Here is a 19,034-nt window from a genome sequence, read left to right on the forward strand (position 1 = left end):
CTGTCGATAGGTGTAAGTTATGGGCAGTTCTGCCACAAAGAATGTCAAAGAGACCAGACTCTGAGAGATCGGGGGAAAAAAATGCCTTGCAAGCTCCAGGAAACACAAACAAGGATGTTCATATATGGCTATTAAAAGGGGTTCCAAGGCACTTGCCCTTCTGCAGGCAGCATGGATTTGTGTGACTGTGGATTAAAGGATTTTTTTTTTCTTCTCCTTGATTTACTCCTCAAATGATTTTTCTCTGACTGCTGCTGTCAATACAAAATTGAAAATGCTGTCAAGCTTGCAAGATTTCAGAATATTTGAAGGCACGAGTAAAGGGGTTTTGATATTCCTCGTTCGTTTGGCAGTGGTATCTTTGAGCTGTCTGTCTCTCCCTGCACTTTTAATGTAAGCAGTGAAGTGCTCTCCTTGCCTTGCTTGAAAGGGTACCTATGAGAAAGGCACCTTTTTCTAAGGCTGGCAAAGCTGTGCAAACTCTTCGCAATGGAACTGAGAGCAAAAAGACTTCAAAACTCTACAGTGGAAAAAGTATTTTAGCACTTAAGTTTTTTCAGGCAAATCGCAGAGCTTTCAAGGGACACTCTCGGCTTTGCTGGGGCAGAGCAGGATTGTTTTTTTTAGATATTTTGGTTGCTGACTTTAAAATCTGATTTGTTTTTTTAAATTATCTTTTAAGAGGGTGATAGTTTGCATCAAAGGAATTGACCATTGATGAGGTGCATGAAAACAGCCAAGAGGAGATACTAAGACCTAGAACGGGGGTTTACTTTCTCTTGCAAACTTTTGATTATGCATCTGATAACTATTTGCTCCTAATTTCTTATCTTGAATTCAAAGAAATAAAACTGAGGGTGGTTTTCCTGTTGCTCCTCCCTGGTATTGAGGTACCAGGTAAAGCAGAGTGCAAGCAACCAGGGAGCTGCCTAGTCAGGGGGGGTGGGTAAAGCGGCGTGCGCAGCCACCTCTCCAGGCGTTGACGGATGAGGGCCAAGGGTAGGGGGTCATGCTTGCTGCTCTGCGAGATGTTTTTGGAGGGTTTTTTCACCTTTATCTTGTCAGGTTTTATGCTGTTGTTTTTCTGATGCCGTTTCCTGCTGAGGCTTGGTGTGGACTGTGGATCGATGCCAAAGGCGGTAGGGCGACAGAGGGAGGAAGAGCCTCCAGCAAAGCAGCAGCCTCATGGCTCCCAAGAGGGAGAGACAAGCACAGGTAGCAGGGAGGGGTGCAGCCTTGCTGAGGGTTGTGCCTGCTGCAGGCAGTTTGTAATAGACAGTTTGGGAACAGGCTGCAAATGTGACAGTCCATTTTCCCAAAGCAAACCTCAATGCCTCCAGCACAGCCCTGGGAAGGCTGTCCTCTGCTTGAGAAAGTTGCTGTGAGCTGGAATACATCAAAGATTGCGAGCTGCTCAGGTGCAATGGTAACGGGAGCCATCCGTGAGCTATAAATAGCATTAACATCCTTTCTCTCCAATGCCTGGCATCCCAAGCAGTCGTTTTTGCTGGTGCTAGTGAAAATGAACAAAGCTTTGAACAGCTTTTATTTATATTCTCTTTGCAGGCTGGAATTTTGTGAGTAGTTTTTCTCACTGGCTCTGAATTTTGAGTTTATTTTAAGGAAAAATATTAGCATTTTCTCTTTTTTTAATTATCATATATTACTTTCGTGTTTTTAGCAAAACTATGTGGGAAAAACTGTTGTGACAGGCGAGTGGGATCACAAGTTGTCATTTACGGAGAACCTCTGTGTGATTGCAGGAAAAGAGGGAAAAAAAAAAAACCAAACCATAATTTAATCTTATCTAAATCTTACATACATGTTTTGTTTTAGAATTAAGCAAATAATAATGCAAGGCACTTTGGCATGATCTGTGGTGTTTATGTTGACAGATCAGAAAGAAAGAGTTGTTGCAGCAGAAGGAAAAGCTTTACGTGCCTATTGGACAGGATCTTCCTGCGGTTTCGTAGGAAACAAAGATGTCTTTTGTCAAGGAGGTATGAAGAGCCGAGAGCAAAACTGGCAAAAAAGGACTCTCTTCAAAATATTAAGAGTACACTGGATGAAGTCCTGTTATAAAACGATAAAGCCTCACATGTTATGTAACCCTCCTTTGCTGTTACAGACATTCAAGAAATTCAAGAGACCCCCTGTTCTGGGATGACCACCGAGCCACTGCTGCTAGATCAACTGGTAGAGCTGGAAGAATTAGGCAAGCTTTCAAATAAGCAAGAAGGGCTATTTTTTTTTCCAGTTATGCCAACTGGTCTAAGCACACGCTGCCTTTACTGACAACCCTCGCCTTAGGCCAGCACAGCAACAGTGCTGCGACTGAAACGCTGTGATTTTTCGTGTTTCCAGAAGATGGCAGAAGAAAGCAATCTTGAATTATTTAAAAATACACAGTATACTCATGACTGGCTTTTAAAGGGAGCTGTTACCTATATACAAGAGACTGCACTGGTTGGATAGATGAAAAACGTGAAATGTAGTGGATGAATTAAATTGGCATTGACCTGGGTGTATACATCGAATGATCTACACTGTATCCTTTCCCATGCAGGTTTTCTGTATAAGAAAAGCCCGTAACGGGGCTCGTTTTTCCTATGCACAGTGCAGTTTGGCCTGGTTTTCCTTCACTGGCAAAATCTGTTGGACAAACCAGTCCAGGAAACAATGCAACCACCCAAAGTAAAAAGCAGGGTGATTCTTCTCATCTTTTATTCTCTCTCTTTCCAAATATGTTTCTCTTCCCTTTCCCAGTTCCTCCAGTCATAGTAGGCAAAAGAGCCAAGCCAGTGCAAACATCCCTCTCCTCCGGCTTTCAGGAAGAGTGGGAGGCGCGAGGGGCAGGTGCGGGTGGGAGAACTCGCCTGAGCGCTGACAACCTGCTGCATTGGGTGGCTGGACTGGGCAGTGGGATAGCAGAAAGAGGGCTTAGATGGAGAAATCCGTGCTGCTCATGCCCTCTCCCCAGCTGCTTTCACTTCCAATACTTTTCTTAAAGGAAACAAACCCTCTACAAGAATGGAAGTCGGTTTGGAAGGTGCAACCGGGCTGGCTGGGGGCTTTGAGTTAGCCAGAGGCGTTACCTCTCTCCTCCCCACCCAGCGTGGAGCTTCCCTCGCGTCCTTCTGAACGGTCGATCTGAGGAAAACTCGCAGAGGTTATCGGGCACCGGGGAACACTATCAGGAGCGTATTAGCCGGTAAGAGTTACTTCCGAACGGCAGCGCTGCGCAGGCCCTGGGGGTCCCGGTCCCGTTCCCGGTGCCGCCGCCGCTCCCCGCCAGGTGTCCCCGCGACACCGCGCCGGCTCGTGCAGCCGGTGGGAGAGGCGGGGCGGCGCGGGGTGCCGCCGGCTCGCGCGCGGTTCCCGGCGGAACGAGGCGCCGAGGGAAGTCACGGGCAGAATTCGCGGTCCGCCCGCCGAGCGGAGAGAGCCCCGCGGGCAGGGCGGTCGCCCTGGAAGCGCCGCGTCCCGCAGCCCTCCTGCAGCGCCAGCCGGCTCCGCGCTCCTTCACCCCTCCCTCGGTTTCCCCGCAGCCCGAGCTAACCTCCGGGAGCTGACGGGGGAGGGGGGCGACTAGGGAGTGTTTTACTAGGATCGGACCTTCTGTCCAATCTGCAGTAATTAAAACCATCGTGAGGTTTAGGAAGTAGTCAATCTGTTGAAGGCCAAAAGCTGGGAGATACGCAGGGGAAGACTCACTCTAAATTGTCCTGTTTCTTACACTGTCTTCCCTCAGACTCTGCTCTGGGCTGATGGGGAATGATCGACTAGCCAGACGTTCTGGTCTAACGTGCCTTGCCATCTTTTCCACGTCTCTTACGAATGAGGTGTCCACAATACCCATTACTAAATACTGAATTATATAACATGGACACCAAACATGCAGCATCTGCTTCCCAGGATGGGAATACACTTGTCTCTAGGAACCAAGATTCATTTTGCAGAGGCTGCAAGGAGGAGGATGACGAGAAATCAGGAGTGAAGAAGGAAAAGACATGTTTAAGCAACTTTCAACAGGTGTGATGATGAGCAAAACAACCGATGATATGGATGCCCATCACCTGGGCAGAAACACCCTTGCCCCAGGCAGAAGATGCTAACACAGACCCCAGTGCCCTCACACCTTCTGCCTCAGGGTTCTGATCCTACTTGGCTTTTTAAGGCATTGTAGCTTATATCACTTCTTTTGGTAAAATGACTTGGTTCGCAGCTTGGTTCCATGGTTAGCAGCAGGAATTAACTTCAACTTTTGCCCTTTGGCTGCCCACCGCTGAGTTTTGGGATCCCACCTGCTATTCAGAAGTTGATTAAGCCTTCCTGAAAATGAATAGGTTTAACTGAGCACAAAATGACTTTGAATCTGCCTTGTCCAGAACATCCTACAACTTGGGTCCTTTTGCCAGGCTTCCAACTACTGATCATCTAGGTCAAAGCAGGTCCAGGGTATGCTTAATCCTGCTCTGGACATGAGATGAGCAAGCACATATCCTTTACATCTTGAGGTTTTAGTAGGTATGTGCATATGAAGGAAATAATACTACAGACACCTATTCCTCTTCCATGCTTGAAAGAAAATCCTCCCCTTTCAGCACTGAAGCATTAACTTCAAACTTTAATTTGCCATCTTTTTTAGTGAAGACAATCGTGAGAAACAGTTCAGCACAGGTAGTTTATGCCCCAAACAAAGGCAAATCAGGGCTGTCCAGGAATTTGAAAGCCCTGAGTGGAAAGGATTTTATAGTTTTCTGTTTCTGTTCTATTGAGGAGGGTGTATATACCTGAGAGGGAAAAAGCATATGTGCAGGTGAGCTCAGAAGGGAGAAAGCTCCTGCACAGCTGAGACATCATGGTTGTTGTGCTGGATCAGATCTTGAGAGGGCTACACTAAACTTGGCTGAGACTGGGTGGATCGGTCCTAACCCAAAAGACCCAATCCGGTCTGAAATGCAGGAGCCCAGAGCTAGGTCAGCTCAGCTGGGCCCTTTTCTCTATTTCTGGGACTATCAGTCACAGGAAGGTGGTCATGACTCGCTGGCTATTGGAACAGAAAAACTTGCCACAGAGCTGAGGTGCTTTCTTACCCTGACTTACTAAATGCCTGTCCTGCTTTCTTCATCTGTGGTGACAGCAAACTGCTAGGGTCTGCTGATCACACCTGTCCTGTTTTCTGCCTTCCTAGGGTCATAAACAATTGTGATTGATTACCAAATAACTCCATCTCATCCCTCTGTTAGCTTAAGCATCCTTTTGATGAACCACAAACTGAGTGATGACAGGCAAGACCTCTATGGTAAAAAATCCAAACTCCCTCTGCTAGCAGAGGTGCTGGCGTGGTGGCGAGGCTCTCTCCGCACACATGCAGCCTGCCTTCTGGTCAGTCTCATCTCTTCCACGCAGGATGCTGCATCTTGACTTTACAGCTCCTCGACATGGCTACACATGCTTTCACAGCAGGATCTATTAGCACCATCCAGCCCCCCTCACAGAGATCTGAAAGCGTGCCACCTTTTGGCACAGGAGTGCAGCCTGCTACCTGCAGAGGAAATAAAGACAAAATCCTGGCCAAAGAGGGAATCATGAGAACAGAGATAAGGTTATAACTTTCTAAATGTTTATCTTCAGCCTGAATTTGATGTCTGGATACTAAGGTGACCAGTCTCTTTCAGAGACCTAAGGCAGGTTAAACAAAGCAGAGGAAAACAGCAGTTTTCCTGAGCTGCAGGACAGGATGTGCAGGACTTCGCCATTCCCCACTTGCAACCTCTGTGGCTGAGAATTTCATGGAGTGTCTCTTCCTAAGCCCTTCAGATCTGAGCTTTAAGTATGGTTGACACAGCCATGCTTCTTTTTTACTTCTAAAAAGAACAGCTTTCCCTTTGTACTGTTTGTGTTTTGTCATGCTGCTTCGGTTCACTCACCGTTTTCCTGAGTTTGGTAAAGAACCTGCCTGTGAAAACAAGAATGGGAAAAAAGAAAATTATCAAAGACTTTATTTTTTTTAAATGTATGGGGGAGAGATTTTTCAAAGGCAGAAAGGGGAGTCTATCAGGTTATGCACCTAAGTACTATTTATGCCCTTGAAAATATTTCGCTTACAGTGCTTAATTGGTCTGTGCAAATCCATTGCCAGAAGAGGTAATTGACCATTTTTATAGAAGGATCAGTAACAAAAACACTCCAGGCTATTGTTCTAGAAATTAAAAAAAAATTAGGAATTATAGAAAGAATATGTTTCAGGGCATTAGCCAGCCTCTCCTGAAACTATGCAAATTCACTCAGTGAAAACAACAGCAGACACAACGAAATGAGTTGTATATGAAGAACTGAGATCTCAAATGTGATATTATGCAGAAGGTAAAGAGTCTGTACTAGATAAGTAACGGCTCAATGTGTTACCAAGGGTGCACTTTGATTTTGATGAATGTTAAAAGAACCTTTAGCCTTGAAAATAAAGAGGATAATTTCTCTCTAGGCAATGGCTGCTCATGAAAGTCATAAAATAAGAGCACTGGAGCCCTAATTTTATAGTGCTTTTTAAATGATTTTCAAATGGTCCAGCTGCTTTGTGCCACAATGACACAAGGCAGAGATATTTACGCCGGCGATAACAAGCATGCATCAGCCTGCCTGAGCTGCTCTCTGCAGGCAGCCTGCGTTAGCCGAAATACACATGGAAAGCTGATACTTGCCAATGCGGATTGATCACAAGCACACCGTGGCTACAGCAATCCTGGGAAGCCGCTTTTTCCACCAGACAATTTGATTGTTTTTCTTGTCCGTGTCTCGCCTGTGAAGCATGGGGTGTACGCGGCCAGCTATTCTGGTTCTATTTTGACACTTGAGAGCCTGCCAGCTCTGTGTGCCTCTTGGGCCATACCGTCCTTGTCAGACTTCTCTTTTCGGAAATAGGAGGGTGAATTCAGCCCTGAGGTACACCACTGTTTTTTTGTGAGAATTTCCCCAAAGATTAATTTGGCCCCAATGTCGGTGTTTCGATGTTGCACTGCCTTATCTTGTACGTAGATGCACGTGTGCGGCAAATGAGCTCTGGGCAAATGCTACATATCTCTGCTGAGATGCTGGAATTGCCACCAGCAACTTTCCCCAGGTATTTTACCTCTGCATGTCTAGGACTTCAGTCTAAAACTACAGTTTGTTTTCCAGGACCTACTCTAAGATGAGAACTACCTCAAGGTGGTTTAGCTTAGCTTACCAATTTGGGTAGTCATTTCAAAAGCCCGATTAGTATTTTATCTTTGCAGTCCCCTTTCCTTTGCAAGACATGGACAGAAGACAGAGTAGGTACTGGGAGAAACCTGTCTTCTGAGCAAGCCAAGTAGGGTTTAAAGACCAGTTCCTTTGTTAAATATTCCTGTAAAATTAAAGAACTTGGCTCTTTCTGCATTCACTAGTGCTAGAGACACAGCAATGTTTTGTAAAAAGAATTTTGGTGGGAATGGGGAATTCTGAGCATGAAAAGAAGGCTGATTTATAGCTGAAAATTTATTACATTTGCTGTAAATCTTAGGTCCATAAAGCTAAGATAGATCTGGGCAGAGGGCACAGCAAGAGGAAGGTACCTCTGGAAAGTTCCCAGCCATTGAGCATCTACTGTGTCCAGGGTGGGAAAATTCTGTCCCCTATCTGAGTGACTTCTTGTATGTGTTACACTACGGTATTTTCCCCCTTTTCATTTGCTGATGCCAGTGCAGCAAAACAGGTTAACACCTTTTTATGTCCAGTGATATCCTTAAGAGCTTTAACTTCAAACAGGGGCCTATATTCTCTTGGCATTGAGTTTTACGAGTTTTAATGAGCAGAATGGACAAGAAACCAGGAATGTGTCCTAAAGGAGTATCTAGCACATTCATTGACTCCATTTAACCAAATGACTGAGGAATGACTGGAGCATACAAAATTCAGAAACCGTCTACCCGCTAAAGAGAGAGGAAAGATAGGTTTGAGGTCAAAGCTTTAGGTCATGTCCCTTTCATCTTTATCTCATATTCAGGTTGTCTGTCTGATGTTTCTCTGTGTCACTTTGATCTTTTCTTATTTCAAAGGTGTTTAGAGTTTACATAGGTGTATGCTGTATCTCAGTTCAATATGTAAATCCTGCAGCTTGATGAAATCACTTGCTACTTGATAACTCTTCAGATAGCATTGCCCAGAGGAAAGTGACAGAAGATCATAAGGTAAGCCAGCACAAGGGAAGCAGATCCGCTTTTTCTAAGAATACAGTGAACAAAGATTTTCCCTTCAAAATAGAAATGAATACGTGTAGTGCTCTTCCAGGCCGCACGGAATAGTGCCGCGGTCACAGATTGTGTAAGTTTGTACTTCTGTCTCACTTGCATCTCATCTCTGAGACATCCAATTTACAGCAGCTGAGATAAAGTAGCCTCCAGGGTATTGCATTCATCCCTTTCTTAAATCAAGAACTACTTTTTGTTACTAGAGATCTGAGCCCAGAAAGACAGGAAAACACATTGCATCAGGCTTTGCTGATTGGCATGTCTCTATGATAGCTCTTTGCAGCTTTTGGCTGTTTCTCAAACCAGAGAGGAAAAAAAAATTATGTTGTGTATTCTTATGAATCAGTACAGAAAAACTTAAAAAAATCAGTGGTTTCTGACTGAGAACTGAAAACTGTCTCACCACTCAGTAAAACATAGCATCATTTCCTTTTATAATTGCTTTTTTTTTCTTTCCTGCTACAGAAGATACACTCTCATGATTACCAGTAGATCACATGTGATCCTTTCCACTGATTTGGACATAGTTTCGGACTATAGATTGGACTCCTAATCTTTCAGGATCCTGCTGTCCTCCCACCTGCCAATGGAGACAATGTCTGTAAGTGGATAATTAGGCTTACCCAAGTGATTGAGTGTGGTTTAGTTAATGCTGCTAAAGTAATTTGTGATCACTTAATGAAAGCGCTGCATAAGAGCAGTAGCTTACCACCAGGAGAGGGACTCACCATTTGGCCTTGTGAATGTACTCAGAGGTGGTACAGAAATGTGTGCCAAGGTGAAAGTCGACCAAGTCCTCTGCAGGTATTCCATAATAATGCATTTCCTGGCCACGAACAGTTTGATCTCCTTTGCTTTCTCATGTAAAATGTGCAGTATTCAGTGCATGGGTGACACCAAGCCTCCGATCTTCCTTGTTATGGGCTACGCAGCTGTGGAGAGTCAAGTACAAAAGCTCACACAGAAAGCAACTCAGTGTATCTTCTTGTCTTGTAACATATTCCTGCCTGCAGTGCCCAGTGCCCACCATACTTAGAGACCTGTTATGTGAAAAAGAGTATTGTAGTAAAGAAAGGTAAAATGTTGTGATTTCTGAATATACGCAAAATAAATGTGGAAAATGTAGAATTCCAAGTCATTTCACTTCTGCAAGGACAGTTTCCTGCCTATGACTTCCGATACATTTTAACAAGTGTTACAGGCTTTATTTGACTACAAAGGCATGTGGAATTACTGGCCCAAACACCTTACAAAAATTCACTTCATGAGGTAGCTCAGGTCCTCCTATAATTGAATTTGAAATATGTATGTTGAAAGACTACACTCAGGTTTTAGCATAGCCTGTAACCACCTTGCAATTCGACGATGTTGCTTTGCTGGAGTGGTATCAGCCTTGCTAAATTCCAGTTGATAAACTTGCCTGCTTAAAAATCAGCATGAAGTTTGATTTCTGCAGGATATTTTACAGCTTGTGCCCTCAGTTACTTATTATGCAACACTTAAAAAATATTTTACCTTTCAACGCAAAGGGTCTTGGCCTTGGCCTTGCATATCAGCAATGGCTGATAGCCAGACAAATATTTAATAATCAGTTTGTTGACCACTTCAAAGTCCTCTGGGATGAAAGACATCATGTAAAGTCAACCATCTTTACTTAATTTTACTAGATACTTAACTCATGTAAAGAGGCTGACCATCAAATTTCTGATAAAGTCATAAGGAGAAATACTTCTTATAAAACACAGCTTTAATTCTAGATTGACCTTTAATTTCCCAGTAGCTCCTCAGAAACTGCACATCACTGGTTCCACAGAAACAAGCAATGACAATTTATGGTACTGCTTCAGGTATTTTAGCTCTGGTACAAGGCCTGATGCTGGCACAGGTTTGCTCACTAACAGAAACATCCTCTCTTTATCGACTTCACTAAGTATTGGGTTGGGCCCTCAACACGAATCCTCCCTCTATTCCCCATTTCCACCTGAGGAAGATCCTATGAAACCTTATTCTCAGGTGTTGTTCATATTTGTCTTATTGATTTTGACAGAATAAAGAAAATCCATCTATAGCACCTGATAAATTTCCAGTTTCACTGGTTGCAGTTTGTAACTCTGTATTTGCCTCAATATTAGCAATCAGCCGTTGCATTAGCAAACAAACCTGTTCACATTTTTATTCCTGTTAGCTGAATGTTCTCGAAGTTCATCTTTTCCTTACTACACGTACACACTGTTGTTACCTATGCATTGTCTTCCTGCCATTCATTTTTTTTTCCCAAGAGACAGAATGTGATTGAAAATAAACATGCAAGAATAATTTGGAGCATATATACCCACGGGCACTAACACGAGGTCTTAAAACTGCACTTAGAAGAATGTCTAAAATCAAATGATAGTGTTAAGACAATACAATTTCAATGATTTTTATAGAGTCTTAAATCTTTGCTTTTACTACCTGTTGGGCTCAATTCTGCAAATCCTGTTTCTCCAAATGGTTCTAATAAAGTAATAAAGTTAATTTCCAAGTATAGTTACAAGATTTAACTGGAAAGGCAAATGTTGGTTTCCCACTCTCGCCACCAAGGCAGAAGTTCAGCCAAGTACCACATGTTGTGCTGGCTTCTGCCTTTCCCCACCACGGGCCAGACCAGCACAACCATGGTTCTGGGTGCCCACCAGTGCCTGCCAGTGGGCAGCCACCCACTGTGCATGGGGCTCATGGGCAGGGTGTCACACTCAAGATTGGAAACGTGGTGAGATTAGGAAGCAGGCTGCAATTTGTAATATATGTTTGCAAAACCTGGTTTTATTTCCCCGAAGTCATCTAGCTCATTTTTAGGCTTTTCTTTTTCATAGCTAACAGAATGCCCACTTTTAGCTGTAATCAATGAGCAATCAGCCAAAGGTTCGTTGGTTCCTCCTGCTTCTCTCATTTAGGAATTACTGTAATTGTACTTTCCAGATATTTCAACAAGTTTGCAACCTGCTGCTGGTAGAAATAACTTGTTTTAGCATAACATTGGGCACTAGTCGTGTTGAGTGCAGATGACTCTGCTTCCTCCATGCTCTGGAGTGAAACAATCATCCGCACAAGTTTGAGAAATAAACAGTGGAGTCTGCTGTCATTCAGAACATCCTTTTTTCCTTTTTTTTTTTTTTTCCCAGAAATTTCAACTGCAAATCAGGCTGTTATGCAAACTGCAAACATTAGAATACTTTTTTCAATGTGAAAATTCCCCTTCTAGATGAAAATGAACTGAAAAAGGTAAAATCCAATCATAGTTCAATTTTAAGTCTACTCAGGATCACGAGTCTGTCTTGTGCTTTCCATGGTAAAAGTTTGCAGCATTTATAAAATCTATTTGTTGAATAATTATAAAATAATGCAAAGCACTAAAGAGTGTCTTATTCTCTTTTTAATTAATTTTATTCTGTTCTGTAGGTTCTTTCTTTAATGGCCAATCTTTTTGCTTTCTTCCATGTTAATCCTAAGTCTATTTTTAGGCAACGATGTTTAACAACGCTAACTAAATAAAGCAGCATATGTTAACAAGTACTGTATTCCCCAGCACTTCAGAACAGCTCATCCTCAAATAACACTTACATATCGCCTATGTAGAGATTAGGCCGCCCTTCACCCACGTGATTTCATTCCACCTTGCAGCTGTCCAAAATATCTGGCCGTTCCTGGGCAAAGGGAGTGCCAGGCTCAGGGCATTCCTGCGCTTATGGGGTCTGACCGTCTTCAGGCGCTGACCCTTTTGGAGGCCACAGGCAGATTGAGGCAGGGCCGAGCTGGCTGGATGCCACTGCTGCAGAATCCACAGGGGAGCTTTTTTGCTGAAGGGTGTTCTTTGCTGCCGCCTGATGTTCCCAAGCAGGTGGCTGTCTCTAAATATGGCACGCGTCTTGACACCTCCCCGGATTAGCTCAGTGCTACATCTCTGATGGAACAGGGAACAGCCACACACATGAAAAGTCTGCATTAAGCTAATCTTATGTGAAAAAACGCTGCTCCCCTCCCCACGTAAGCTATATTGCTGTGCCTGCCAGCACAGAGGTTTTCCCATCAAAGAAATGTCGGTCAACACAACCGAGACACAGTCCCAAATGCCTCATGTGACCCAGTTCTAATAATAAGCTACCAGGAAAGTGGGGACAGCTCATATTAGGGGTGAGTTCAACATAAAGACCATGAGAGCAGCTGTCCCGGGCCTCACCAAAGGTCCATTGAACCTGCTATCCTGCATCTGACTGTGGCTCTAAGTGGATGCCTACAGAAAATAAGAACACACAAGCATGAATTACACTGCTTTATAACACTCTCCCAGCTTCCAGCTGGCTGCAGTTCATAAGCTTCCAGTTCTGGATGCAGTTTCTAAGTATTTGTAACCCTGAATGGATTTCCTTTCCGTAAAGTTTTCCAGTTACCCCTTGAACGTTTACAGGCTTTTAACTTCTGCAGCATCCTGTGGCCAGGCGTTACACAGCTCACTTAAACCCCCTACTCTTGTTTCGGACTTGGTTTCTACTGACTTAATCTGATGCCCTCAGTTTTTGTACTGGAAAATAAAATTAAGGGAAGTTTCCACTCAAGTTTTACATGGCTTCCTTGGGTGACGCTGTGGCTTTGTGATTGCTTTAAGCAGGTTTAAGTCTGTCATAGCTGTAGCTGGGACAGTCCCTTTCACTGTGCTCTCCGCTTGCACATACTCACAGCCTCTGCTGAGCTGGCACTGGCCCTCATGACCCTCTTGGTAAGGTGGCTCAAAAGAACAAAAAACTGGTTTTCAGATCCTCTTCAGAGGAGGTCTAACTCTTCCTGGCATAGCCCTTTCCCACAGGAGGACCTCGTTCCTCAACTGCATGCACTCTGCTGTGGGCTTTATCAGATGCATTCTTCTGCTAAACACTAAAAAATGTTGAAGAGGGATAAAGGAATTAAGAACAGATTGAGAGGAAACCCTATGATAGGGCAAGCCTGGGGCAGGAACGCCTGTGTGACTTTTTGTTTCAGAGGAGGGGGAAGGTTATCGGCTCCTCATTGGGCTGACAGTTCCTGTGGGCTCCTGGGAGGGTTCACGGGCTCCGCTGCATGAGCCTAGGTGCTCTGGCCAGCTCAGCAGGTACCCAGCTTACCTTTAGGTACTTAAATATCCTTCAAAACAGGTCCCTCCCTCAGTTAGGAATCAACATTCAGTGCCTTTAGTCTCCTGGGTTGTGTAGACCCCATTGACAAACGTGTATTTTCTGAATAAAGCGCCACTGGTGAGGTAGTATTTTTCTTTTGTTTTGGTTCCTTAGTTTAACTTGCCAGACTAGTATTTGAAATACAAGTTTTCCTGCTGACAGTGAGAAACAATGAAGCACTAATATCATGTCACATCATGACATGAACTATGGGAAGCATAACTGACAGGTGAGAAGGTCTGTTTTCCTCCTGGCACATAACAGCAGACAGTGTTTTCTGTTTTATGAAGTTACAGGACTAATTCTACCTCTTTTGCTTATGTTGACTGGAATCTTTTTCCCTGAGCAGACCTGGAGTCAAAGTTAAACTGTATATAACGAATGGAGCAATACGGGCAGGCAGGAAATACAGGCAACACACTCCACAGATTAAAAACACTTTTGTGCTTTGCCAGTGCCCTTGAAAAGAGTTTCTAACTAATTCATGCCCTCCACTGGGGTAAGTCAGTCTTGCTGTACATGATCACTATCATGTCATTGGTGGCATGGGTGCCATACTGACTCAGCTTCGCTCTGTACTCTTCTCTTCTCTACCCTGATGAAACAATACTCTCCCAGGATGAGCAATGGCTCTGTGAGCAGGTACTAATTTACAACAGGAGCAGCTTTCACAGCTGTGGCTTTCTGGGACAGATGTTCAGGGGCATGCAAAGTATTATCCTGATGGGAGATTCCATTAATCTTACTCACATGTGTCTAATTTTGCCCAGCCTAAAGCCATTAAGATGCACTATTTCACTCACATGAATTTCAGATTTTTCGATGTCATGCCTTCAAAAGGTTTCCAGACTAAAACCCACTGTAACATGAATGAAGTATAAATTATAATGAAATATTAACTCATATAAATCCCTATTAACTCTAATAGAGAACTTCAAAGCAAACCCACCTCCACCACTCTGCTGCTTTGTGAGGTATAAAGACTGTCCTAGCACTGTTGGGTTTTAAATATGATTTTCTATTTGATCTTTTTACACTACAATGTCATCCCTTTCTCTCGTCAGTGGAGCTCTTTGGCAAGATTCAGGAAAATCTGAATAGACAGTCAAATAGACCTCTGAAAGGATCTTAAATATGCTTATTTTGCAAAGCATTTGTGTACACTGAAATAGGGAGGGATTTCTACCTTCCCATAAGTGCTAGGCAGTCTCAGCATTCATGTCATAACCTCTCTAAGAATTAAGGAGAATAGGGGTCTGGGAAGGATGAGGTTCAACTCAGAAGTCACCACTATTTAAGTTGTCTAATAACCTTGCAAGTCTCTTCCAGCAGAGAGGAAAATGATCAGAACTGATGCTTCAAGTGCAAACAAACAAACAGAAATGTATTTCCTTAATCTGGCAGAGAAGGTTAACTAATCAATAAATCAAACCAGTACCAAAGGGCAAAAATAGATTTGATTATTGCTTCATGGTTCACCACAAGGTAACAAGCTAATTTTCAGGCAGAGTGGTAGCAAATGCTGTTGCTGTATTAAAAATCACATTACTTTCAGTACCAATTAACTGGTGATAGGAAAAGTGACATCCTCAAAACAGCTTAAAACTAATTTCTATCAGTTCAGTCTAGCCGTCGATGTAAGGTAAGTTAGTTCCTACCTGATGTTAAATCAGGGATGATTCAAAGCCATTTATGCAGAACTGGTTTGGGATAATTTTGAGGGGAAGTGAACTGATGAGTTCAAAATGCTTTGAAGATGTGGCTTTTTTTTTTTTTTTAATGTCCTCAATATTCTACATAATATACATTATCTTGCTGAAAACATATTTACACAAGAAAAGGTTTGCGGGTTTTCTGACCCAGAGACTGCAGAGAGAGCTGCACAGAAGTTTATTCTGCTGGTGTGGGTCTTTGGGTGGTTGCAGCTTTCTGTAGCACTGCAATATTTAGCAGACCAGTGAAAGAGGAATATTTCTGTAGCGGTGCCTGGGCTCTTAAGAATTGCCCTCACCACATCACCAGGCCTGAAACACAAAAAACTTTTCTTATGAGAACTGTAATCAAACCGGGGAAGCTGGTTGTGTTACACTCCCAAGTAAAGAGGACAAACATACTGTACAGCTAGATGGCAATTATTGACCTTGCCTCCGGCACTGGCACAGACCAGGAACAAACTCAGTCCATCTTAAATACTCCAGTGGAGCTATCTGGTAGCACCACACTAGGCCCAGCAGCTCTGCGGCACACAGTCCTTATGGGGTGGTGTTAGCTGTCCTGGTCTTGGAGGAACTGAGCTATCAGAATTAATCCATTTACAGTTTTGTTGATTTTTTTCTTTGATGCATAATTTTCTTCATTTTTTTCAACATGCATTGATCATAAGAAGCTGTATATATGCAACAGCTATGAAGGCTACAAAACTCAGAAAAGTGATGTAAATGGGTTTGCTCTTTCAGTAGTCCTTCTTTTGCCGTAGCTGAACATCCAGACTTAGCAGGTGTTTCAGGAAGCCACGGTTGGGTGAAATCCATCGATGTTCCTTCACTGTTTTGATGGCTTCAACCAATGGGAGGTGGTGATTTATCATGAGATATGCCAGGACTAGGGAAGCTGACCTGCTTACTCCAACTGCACAATGTACCAAAATCTTAGCTGGTCAAAAAAAAAAAAAAAAAGAAAGAAAAATATTATAACCATAGAAGAGAAGCAGTATAGTAGATGAAATTTAATTTAAAGGGAACCCCTGCTACCTTCTCCAACTTGGTCAGAGTCACACCACAAACATGATGTATTTCTTATCCTTCTCATAGATCACATGAAGTGTTAACATTTACGGCTAATTTGCAATTGTTACATTTGCACTTGTACGACAAGTGCCTTGAGATCCCAACCTGATCTCAGAAACACTGGTGAATCAAAGAAAACAATGCAATGAAGTTGTTCTGTTGTGAGCAAGAGGAAAATCAGACCCACTGATTTCAGAGGGGCTTACTTTGGTGAAGAAAAATGCTAAAATCTGGCCTGAAAGGATGGCACTAACGCATTACCCACTGCGAAAAATGACTGGCCTAGTATCATTGCATAATAAGGCAATTTGCTGCAACTCTAATTCTCTTTTGAAGGCAGAACTTGTGATACAGACTGAGACAGCTCCATTTATGCCAGTTTACTCATGCTAAGAAATGTTCTTTTATGTAATACAGGTTAATTAGTATTTTATTGCACCAGTGCTGAGCAGCTCAGTCTCTTGGGCAACATGCTGTAAATTTCTTTGGGTAAAGGTAAGTCTTCTCCTCAGGGACACAGCCCTGCAGGCACTGTTCATGCAGGAAGCTCATCTGCAATAGATGAGCCTCTTCACGCGGTTGGTGGCTGTAGAAATCAGGACTTTTGTCTCTTTATCCATTTGTTCTTACAAATACAGTTGCCATGAGAGGGCCTCAAAAGAGAGTGTCCATTTTAAATGTATGTTTTTGCTTCTCTCTTTTTGAAAAAGCCCTTCCTTCTAGATTTTTTTTTCTTTACTCTGCCTATTTTCCTCTCCGCCCCAGTCTTTCTCCTGCACTGTTCATCCTTTTTCTCACGTCAGCTTTTTGGGACCTAGTTAGAGCCATACACACGTACCCAGCACTCCCACCTCCTCCCACCCACCCTGCAGGTGACCAGCAGCTGGCAGGAGACCATGGAGTGACTTGTCCACCATTGAGCTTGTGGCACTGACCTGTTAAGAGAGGCTGCCAGCTCGCATAAAAATGTGACCAACAATAATTTCATACCTCCTGGTGTGTTCAAGGCGTTGTGGATAAACTGTGCCGCAGAGAAAAAGAACTGGCTTATATCAAAGCTTGGGAGGTCATGGGCTGGTACACCATAGTAATCAATGGTCGCTCCGTAAAAGTCCTGGCCACCGTGGCTGTATGCTGTGCCGTGAGCAGCATTTAAAACATGGGTCACACCCATTTTCCACAGAACAAATCTGTTGTGAGCTGTTACTCTGAGGAAAAGATAAGCACAAACAAATCGAGATGGGCACGAAGATACTCACGGAGCAGGAGAAGCACCGTGATTGCATCTCCCGAGCCGAGCCGCTCACTGGAGCGTCAGCCTGGGCACTGCTTCCGAGGGCTAACCGAGAAGCAACTATCAGCTTAGTCATAATTTTATCTCAGAATCGTGCTGTCTGCAGTGTAAATGACAGCAACCAGCAAAACGATGAGCTGCCTGAAGCCGCACCTAAGAGGCATACCAACAGGCAGAGCTATGGCGGAGGTGCGTCCCTAAAGCAGTACTTACAGGTCTCCTAAGAAGAGGTTAGGCCATACTTCATCAACGTGGTTGCAAGAAGGCCGCCCGGTGCTCAGGAGCTGCTCGATTTCTTTCAGGGAAGGGACGTACTCCGCGCAGGCCCCAGTGCCTTCAGGCCCCAGGGAGCCCCGTGCCTGCCCCGCAGACATGCCGAGAGCCGGGGGCTGACGCAGCTCCTGGTGGCCAGAGGGCTGGCACGGCGCGCTGGGGTGCTGCCAGCTCCGCAGCGGTCACGGGGGGCCGGGAGATGGGCTGGGGCAGGTGTGGGCAGCAGCTCCTGCTGCCGAGCCCTGCGGCTCCCGTGCCACCACATCCCTACAGCCCTTCCCAGGAGTGGCCGCTCCCTGTGCACTGCCCTGACGGGCACAGCCAGTGGGAACAGATGCCGGTACCGAGCCAGGCTTGGCGGTGGCCATGGCACAACAGCAGCAGTCAGCGAGACCCGGCCGTTCATCACGAGCAATTACAGGCCTGAAAAAGGGAAGTAGAAACCTGTCCAGGTTTTCTGTAAGGAGTGTGGCAACTATCTCCGAGTGACAACTGCCTCCCAGTCACTTTGAGGTGCTTAAAAACATAGCTGCACAAGGGTCAGAATGCACCTACTGACATGGTCACCAGGAGGTTAAACACCAAGCGGATGATTACGTCTTGCCTATTGCAAATAACCTAGAGAAATGTATTTCTTGAAGCTACTGTTTTCTCGACAAGTAAAATTACCGGAGCTTAAGTGTGGTTAGACATTTAATCTTTTCTATTGCAGTCATTGCTTTCACTGACGTGTTAATACAATACAGCTGCCACATATCGTATGATACCTCCTTCTGCCGAAGAAAGAACAACGAACCTAAGTACAATGGTTGACAGGTGAAACTTGTAAGCCACTGAATTAGTTCATATAGGAAGGTCTGGTGAGCTACAGGTTGGAGGTTCATTGTGTTGTTGTAGTGTTAGCGGGACTTTTCAGTAGTGTCTGTGCTTCTGCTCTGTGGGACTCCTGGCAGGGGGCTGCAAAACTGTCAGTGATGGAGCTATAGGACAAAACACATGAAATGCTGATGCTCTCTGTAAACCTGGCAGCTGGCACACAGAGTGTGGTTCCTCTACCAAAGGAGTCCAGAAGAGAAGGTGGCCCAAGAGGAGAAGCTTGCTGATGATATTAACCCCTGTAGAAAAAGGGTGATGAATGTAAAGAAGCCTTGCTCAGGTCTGAACTACTTTTTTATTTCACATGCATGGATTTACTATGGTGAAGAGATGGTTTGCTTTATTT

At 44.2% G+C, this 19,034-nt stretch overlaps 1 protein-coding gene across 1 annotated transcript; it reads right to left on the reverse strand.

Moving 5' to 3' along the window:
* Positions 1-15,911: 15,911 nt before the first annotated feature.
* Positions 15,912-17,913, reverse strand: DUSP13A (dual specificity phosphatase 13A). The gene is made up of 3 exons (XM_009982726.1): positions 17,753-17,913; positions 17,236-17,453; positions 15,912-16,111 (listed from the first exon to the last, which is right to left on the reverse strand). The coding sequence occupies exons 1-3, from the start codon at positions 17,911-17,913 to the stop codon at positions 15,912-15,914; spliced, it is 579 nt and encodes a 192-aa protein (XP_009981028.1).
* Positions 17,914-19,034: the final 1,121 nt, after the last annotated feature.

Source organism: Tauraco erythrolophus, chromosome 9 (assembly GCF_009769465.1).
Source record: "Tauraco erythrolophus isolate bTauEry1 chromosome 9, bTauEry1.pri, whole genome shotgun sequence".
Lineage (NCBI taxonomy): Eukaryota > Metazoa > Chordata > Aves > Musophagiformes > Musophagidae > Tauraco > Tauraco erythrolophus.